This window comes from Mytilus trossulus, chromosome 1 (genome assembly GCF_036588685.1).
Source record: "Mytilus trossulus isolate FHL-02 chromosome 1, PNRI_Mtr1.1.1.hap1, whole genome shotgun sequence".
NCBI lineage: Eukaryota > Metazoa > Mollusca > Bivalvia > Mytilida > Mytilidae > Mytilus > Mytilus trossulus.
Window position 1 is genome coordinate 61,271,513 of NC_086373.1, and position 8,295 is coordinate 61,279,807.

General features: G+C 33.1%; 1 protein-coding gene across 1 annotated transcript; it reads left to right on the forward strand.

The window, feature by feature from the left end:
- The first annotated feature begins 1,522 nt into the window (after nt 1–1,522).
- On the forward strand, nt 1,523–3,833 carry LOC134709294 (uncharacterized). The gene is made up of 2 exons (XM_063569463.1): nt 1,523–1,640; nt 1,867–3,833. Exon 2 carries the CDS (start codon nt 1,871–1,873, stop codon nt 3,554–3,556), a length of 1,686 nt encoding a protein of 561 aa, XP_063425533.1. The 5' UTR covers nt 1,523–1,640; nt 1,867–1,870; the 3' UTR covers nt 3,557–3,833.
- Nucleotides 3,834–8,295: the final 4,462 nt, after the last annotated feature.

Sequence of the window (8,295 nt, forward strand, 5' to 3'; positions counted from 1 at the left end):
AATTGTCAATCCTGGTATCGATGATGATTTTATTTACAACCACTGCGTCGATGCCACTGCTGGTGGAGTTTTTATTACCCGAGGGTATTACCGGCTTAGTAGTCAGCACTTCTGTGTTGACATGAATTATCATTGATATGGTCATCATTATATATTAAGAAAGAGGGAAGAAAGCTTCCAGAGGACAGTCAAACTCATAATCGAAAATACACTGAAAATGACAAACAGACAAACAATAGTACACATGACACAACATAGAAAACTAAAGAATAAGCAAAAGAGCCCACCAAAAACTAGGGGTGATCTCAGGTGCTCTGGAAGGGTAAGCATATCATTGCCCTCATATGGCAATTCCTTAACTGTTTACAAAACGTTTAATTTTAGAAATATAAAGGCATTATACTTCAGGAACAGATTATTTTAGCTGTATTTGGCAAAAATTTCAGGAATATTTGGTCCTCAATGCTTTTCAACTTACACGATGTTTCCCTAGCTTTACTTTATCACGTAAGCAACACGACGGGCCTGTTTGCCCTTCCGGAGCACCTGAGATCACCCCTAGTTTTTGAGGGGGGGGGGCTCGTCTTAATTATTTTGATAGTTTTCTATGTTGTGTCATGGGTACTATTGTTTGTCTGCTTGTCTTTTTCAGTTTAAGCCATGACGTTGTCAGGTTTTTTTTCGATTTATGAGTTTGACTATCCCTCTGGTATCTTTCGTCCCTCGGTTACTTAAAAGCTTATTTTGCATTTCCGATAATTAACAAACAAAACTTATTTTTAGCAAGAAAGAAAGAATCGAATTTCTAATTATTGTCAACAATTAATGTCGGAGATACATGTATCCGAGTAGTAGTATTTTTCTATACAGGGTACTGTATTTTTGAAAACTATTCATTATCTTTTAAGAGGAAGAACACTGAAAAGCATAATATCTTGCATCCTTGCCAATTTCTACAAAAAAAAACGTTATCACGCCTGTCTTTGCATATTATTCTATGAATAGTTTTCCTTAAAGGGGTACAACTTCCTCTAAAATAATATAAGCTGGTTTAATTAGATCTTATGTACATCTTGTAATCTTTTTTTTTACAATTGTCGGATTAAAATGTAAGCAAAAAAAATATTTATGAATTTTAACGTCTTCCGTCTTGATATGTTCTCCTTTTTCTGTTGGTCCTTTAGATAGTTTTGAAGATTAGCGGTTTTTATCGATAAATATTTGTATACTACTATATTAAACAAATTGATAAATGTCATAATGAGACTTTTAAAAAATAATTTGTTTGTTTGGTATATCTTTTTCTTGACTTTTACCTCACATTCAATGTTTTATACTTAATTATGTATTCATACATAATGTCAATATAAATAATAAATTGAGGATAAAAATTTGAAAAGAAGTTAATAAATAAACTCATCATAGATACCAGGACTAAATTTCGTATATACGCCAGACGCGCGTTTCGTCTACAAAAGACTCATTAGTGACGCTCGAATAAGTCAGTGTGTGAGAACGTAACAAAACATCTCCGAACACCAAATTGTATGTATTCAGGAATGTTAATTGTAAAGAGTTAGATCACCTGATCAAATGTTTAAGTCATGTGACTATCCGTTTTATTCCAGATGAAAATTGAGGTACGTTTTTTTGTTTCATTGGTTTTCTGTATCAAAACACACTCAAAAACATATACCATCATCTTAAATTAGTTCACATGTTTTCTTTTGATCAACTTTCCTTTGTATCCTCTCAATTATTAAAACGTATGATTTCTGCCTTTGACAGATTTCAGTTTGGATAAGATAATGTATTAATTTATGTAGATACATATGCAACATATATTTTTTTTTATATAAATTGCAGGATCATGGCAAGTAAGTGGAGTCTTTGTGGTGTTTGTTATAATCATCATATAATCAAACCATCAGAAGTCTGGTGTTCCGAATGTAAGGCAGGACTATGTAGAGAATGTAAGAAAAATCACAGTCTTTCCAAGGATACACAACACCATACTGTCGAATACAAGAAATTGCCAACAGAAGTCCTTCGAATTGTACAGGACTGTAAAATACATAATAAGAGATACGAACTTTTTTGTAGTAAACACGATTGCCCTTGTTGTAAAATATGTAAAAATCACAACGATTGTGAAAGTTTATTCGACATCAATGAGTGCACAAAAAACGTCAAAACTTCAGATGCATTTCATGAAATCGAACAAACCCTACTGGAAGTTGTTAATAATATTAAACGGATTATTAATAACCGGGAAAACAATCTAGAATCACTGAAAAACCAAGAAAAGGAAATTAAAGATGAAATCAATGAAATAAAAACCAATATAAATAATTACCTTGATAAGGTTCAAGGTCATTTGATACGTAACTTAATGGAGATTGAACAATTAGAGAGCAGCAAAATACAAAAGGTGTTGACCACTCTAAAAAATCAAGAAGAAGAGATCACAGAATATCAAGAAAACTTTACAATTGTTAAACAACATGCGTCCGAACTTCAAATATTTCTAGCCATGAAGAATTTAGAAAAGGATATTGCAGTCAAGGGGCAATTTATCGAATCGATTACCAAAAGTGACTACATGAATCAAGTTAATATATCATGCATTGTTAACCAACTGTCTTTACACCAAATCACAGCCAGTGTTCAGAGGTGTGTAGAAATGAAAGTCATTTCTAATCCATGCAATTTGTCAATCCAGAAAAAGAAAGATAGACAAGCCCAGACAAGTTTAACTCATTTTACCAAAAACATCGATAGCCTGACTCTTACATTACAGAAACATATCAATACTGGATTGAAAAATGTCCGAGGGTGTTCTTTGCTCCCTGGTGGAAGGATGATTTTCTCCTGTTTTACACAGAGCAAATTATCAGTATTCAATTCTGTCGGACAACTAGATTTCGAAATAAAAAATATTGATGATCCGTTTGATCTAGTATATATTGGAAATGATTGTGTTGCTGTGTCTTCTGGCAAATCATTACCGATAAATGTAATCAACATAAAGAAAAACAAACGAGAGAAAACAATAAAAGTGAGCACATTTAGTGATGGAGTGAAAGATAATGACGGAGTAGCATACCTTGATGGAAATTTGATTTATTGTGGTAGGGAAGAAGGACTACGAAAGATTAGTTGTTTTGATGGATCAGTTTCCACTATTGGTTCCAATGACGCACTTTCTTACGCGTCTTACGTCACAGCATTCAAAAGCAGATTTTTCTACACAATTCATAGAGATGACAGTGTAACCTGTTGTGATTACCAGGGTAAAATACTGTGGACATTTAGTGATGCGAATGTTTTGAAGACTCCACTTGGTATCTCAGCAGACAACAATGGAAACGTGTTTGTAGCGGGAGCTAATAGCGACAACGTTATTGTTATCTCTGCTGATGGAAAACGCTACAGAGAACTCTTATCACATGAAGATGGACTAATTAGACCGCAGGTTCTGTATTTTGACACATCTACGGATAAATTGTTAGTTGTAAATGAAAGAAATGATGCATTCTTGTATGACGTTAAATAAGAATGTGTGATGCTAACTTTTTCCAGTAGTAAGCATGCTTTATAAAACATTGCTTAGATAAACCTTAACCGCATTAAGTTTTCGCATTTAGGTCAATTATCCGCTAACAGCAAGTAAAGGATAACTGCGTTTTATCTTCAGAGTGGTGGTTAGGGTGATAGACTTTGGTCACTTTTACTTGAAACTGCTGTTTTAAGAAAATATGTTTGTAAACTCAACTACTACAATCAATTGCTAATTAACTTGAACACTCTACATAGAAATACATGTAGCTAATCTTATGCAAATCTTGAAAAAATTAAATAAATTTAATTATATCTATTAAAGTTTTTATTAAATTTTGAACTAGAGTATTAAATGAACCATAGATTAACTATTGCCAATTTGTTACAATGATATTTTGTAACACTTCACATAACACAAAATGATCTGGCTTTGTACACTTATCTGATAAATTTGATGATTAAACAAAATTTTGTTCTTTACACACTAAGTGGTTAACGCTTCATGTACCACATTTTTAGCTTGTTTTGTATAATTACCTTGTTACTATTTGATTGCCTTTTACAGAAAATGACAAAGAACGCACATCTCATTAAATAATCTAAACTATTCAGCTTGAAAATAGGAATACAGTTTTTTTGTTTAAATTGGAGTGTATCTTAAGTATAACGAATCATAAACAAGCAATAAGCTTTTTCTATTGTCATTTGATTCAACTATTATTCAGATTTGTCGCACTAAATATGAATGGTGTAACGAACAAATATTCCCTTTCGTGTTTATTGATATACAGAAAGTTGTCGTAATACATTGACGAAAATTAAACCGACTTAGGATCTCAGAAATATTTCACACTGCATAAAATTAGATATAGGAAGATGTGGTGTGAGTGCCAATGAGACAACTCTCCATCAGACTTGAAATAAATAGGGAAGAAAAGGGAGGAACAAATAAAGAATCAGAATTGAAAAGGCGAAACAAAACTAATAAAGATTTGTAAATGAAGGTAACAGTAGTATATATTTACCGCTGTTCATAAGTCATAAATCAATTGAGAGAAAAACAAATATGGGTTACAAACTAAAACCGAGGGACATACATCAACTTTAAAAGGAAAACAACGAAACTACAGCAACACTGAAGTGCAACAAAAAACAAACGACAATGCAACATACATAGAAACGAGCTATTAGATAACAAATGACATATTCCTGACTTTTTATTTTAAGAAAAATGGTGGATTGAACCTGGTTTTGTAGATAACAAAACTTCGCGCTTTATGGCAATGCTAAAAAGACCGCTAGAATTACAACAATATATGGCAGGAGTACAGTGAAAATAAATGCGAGAACACTCATGACAGAAATAAACATAAATAAATAATATAATTATAGAATATTAAACTTATCGTCCAGATAACAATTGAAGAGGCACTGTTTGAGATTTTCTGTTTCAAAACATTTATAGAAGCGAAACATAGAAACAATATTAATAGCAGTCAGTTTGGTTCGATTTCGTCAAAAATAAGGTAAACATCGCTGATATATTTTGAGCGTGCAAGTCGATAATTAAACTCATTTGAATGAGTTTTCACGCAAGTTTTATTCGGACCTTTGATTGAGAAGGTTGCATGTTTGAATCGCACGTGGTTCGTCTATTTAAGTAGAAAACAATGTTGAAATTCAAAATTTAAACAAGAGAGACATCAGGAATAACCCACAAAAAAATCTTTCTGATAAAAGTAAATCGATGGTAAACATGTTTTGTTACTTTATAACTTTCAAAAAGACTTTAAAAATCGTCATTATAAGAGAATACGTACTTGACTTTAAAAATAAGATGTAGTATGATTGCTAATGAGACAAGTCTCCACAAGTTACTAAATAACAAGAAACTAATTACTATAGGTCGCAGTATTGCCTACAACAATGAGTAAAACCCATACTGCAAAGTCAGCTATATAAGGCCCCGAAATGACATAATTATGTATAAAAAACAAACGCTACAGAATGACTGGTTCCTGACTTGGGAAAGGCACATACAGAATGTGGAGCGTTTAAACAGTTTCATGTTGTTAGCGGTCGCCAAACCCTTTCCTTACCTAGGAAGTGGTTGTAACAGTACAATATTTAAACAAACTATTAACCTGCGTTCAAAGGGACATAATTCATCAGATAAATGCATACACAAAAACAAGTAACTAAAACACAGAATGGACTGGGGGTACTTATACATCCCCATAAAAAAGGCAATAAGTACAGATCTGAGAGTACTCGTAATTACTGACAGTTTGTTCAAAGCCAAAATTAACCAGCAAATAAAACATACATGAAAGTCTTAGTTAAATATCAATTAGTACACATCCAACGTCGAATGGAGTTAGTGTAAAGACATATCCAACAGAAAAAAAATGACCTTGTGGAATGGCAAAATACAGGTATCGACAGATTGTAGAGCTATGAAAATGCATATACATGTATTATATTCAAATAGTAATTAGTTTGATTTTAATTTGCTGATAACAAAATCAATATTAAAACCAATAAAACAATATTTAAATATCCAAATGTTGTTTTGAATTGATACTCTTTTAGAATAAGTTTATTTAAATGCTCGATGAATTAACCCACATCTTAAATACATGTACATACTCGGTAAACAACATCTCAGTAAAAAATAGTATGTGCTATCCCGTCAAAAATAAGTTTTCTTCGGGTACAACCAAACTTCCAAACCAAATCTTTATATCTACGGAAGAATTGAGATAACTTAAGGTTTTAAGTAACTTACGGTAACGATATCCCTGATTTAATAATTTACCAGTAAAATATGGATTATGTTAATTGAAATCGGAAACGTCACAACAGACACGGGCAAGGCGAACGGTTTGCGATACATAAACAACGTATTTAAAACTAAGATGGTGTCAACGGAAAATCCCAAGTAGGTCATTCAAATACAATTACTATAAATTTGGTGATTTAATCTCATAATGATCCAAATTTGAAGTTTTAATCGTAAATTCATCCGAATCTAATGAGTAGCATCGATATTTGGTACTCTGGGCAAAAGATTTTGGGGATACGCTTTTTTATGACAATGGAAGGTAACTACTATCTATAGGTTGCACTTTGTAAATACAGATGTTTCTCAAACCATACCTCTTTTGAGTAGATTTAGAATATTCATAGAAAATTAATTTTGTTTACATCCTGGTTCGCAGTTATGCTCTCTGTATTCCATCTCATAGAGACATAACTTGGGAATAGATTAGACCGTTGGGTTTCCCGTTTGAATGGTTTTACACTAGTAATTTTGGGGCCCTTTATAGCTTGTTGTTCGGTGTGAGCCAAGGCTCCGTGTTGAAGGCCGTACTTTAACCTATAATGGTTTACTTTTTAAATTGTTACTTGGATGGAGAGTTGTCTCATTGGCACTCACACCACATAGTTAAGAAAATAAGTGTTAGTTTAAACTCTGAAAAGCTATGGGGTGACAGGGCGTATTAACGATGAAAATATACCGCACAGCCCTATATTTTGACATTTAAAAAAAAATTGTAGTGCATATGAACTTTCAATACTAGGATAAGATTTTTTTCAAAACTTCATAGTAAAAGTTGTACAGTTTTTGCCGTAAAAGGAGTTCCTATGGGAAATTGCAATGTCAATATTTACAGAAATGCAACCTATAGGCTAGGAGAACGACCATCAACACATTGAAAAGTGACATTGCTACTGTGACAACCTTGAAACAAGTTGTAAGTTCTATAAAATTTACACAGTATATATGAGGGTAGTAATGGGGGTACCTTCATGACATATAACGGAAAAAAATCTTGACAAATGACGTTAACGGTAATTTTTAGTGCATGCCGATAAAATGTACACTTTCTTTTAGACGATAAAAAAATCAGCTGAATATAATGAATCACGCTATATTTTCCCCCCAAATAACTGTAACGATAATTATTTTTGAGACATCTGACGAATCACGATAAGGATATTTTGACGAATCACGGTAAAACTTTAACCAATTTGACGTTAACGGTAGCCGAAAATGACCGTTTGACGCCTGACGGTAAATGGCGTTTCCATAAAATTGAGAATGGAAATGGGGAATGTGTCAAAGAGACAACAACCCGACCAAATAAAAAAAACAACAGCAAAAAGGTCACCAACAGGTCTTCAATGTAGCGAGAAATTCCCGCACCTGGAGGACGGATACTTCTGTAATGCATCATAAATGCTGATTCATTTCTGGTGCAGTTAGTATGGTGTATTTCTCAGATGATTTTGGGGCCCTTTATAGCTTGTTGTTCGGTGTGAGCCAAGGCTCCGTGTTGAAGGCCGTACTTTAACCTATAATGGTTTACTTTTTAAATTGTTACTTGGATGGAGAGTTGTCTCATTGGCACTCACACCACATAGTTAAGAAAATAAGTGTTAGTTTAAACTCTGAAAAGCTATGGGGTGACAGGGCGTATTAACGATGAAAATATACCGCACAGCCCTATATTTTGACATTTGAAAAAAATTGTAGTGCATATGAACTTTCAATACTAGGATAAGATTTTTTTCAAAACTTCATAGTAAAAGTTGTACAGTTTTTGCCGTAAAAGGAGTTCCTATGGGAAATTGCAATGTCAATATTTACAGAAATGCAACCTATAGGCTAGGAGAACGACCATCAACACATTGAAAAGTGACATTGCTACTGTGACAACCTTGAAACAA

What these genes read in the sequence shown, in the direction of transcription:
- LOC134709294 (XM_063569463.1), top strand. Translation starts at nt 1,871, where the DNA reads ATGGCAAGTAAGTGGAGTCTTTGTGGTGTTTGTTATAATCATCATATA.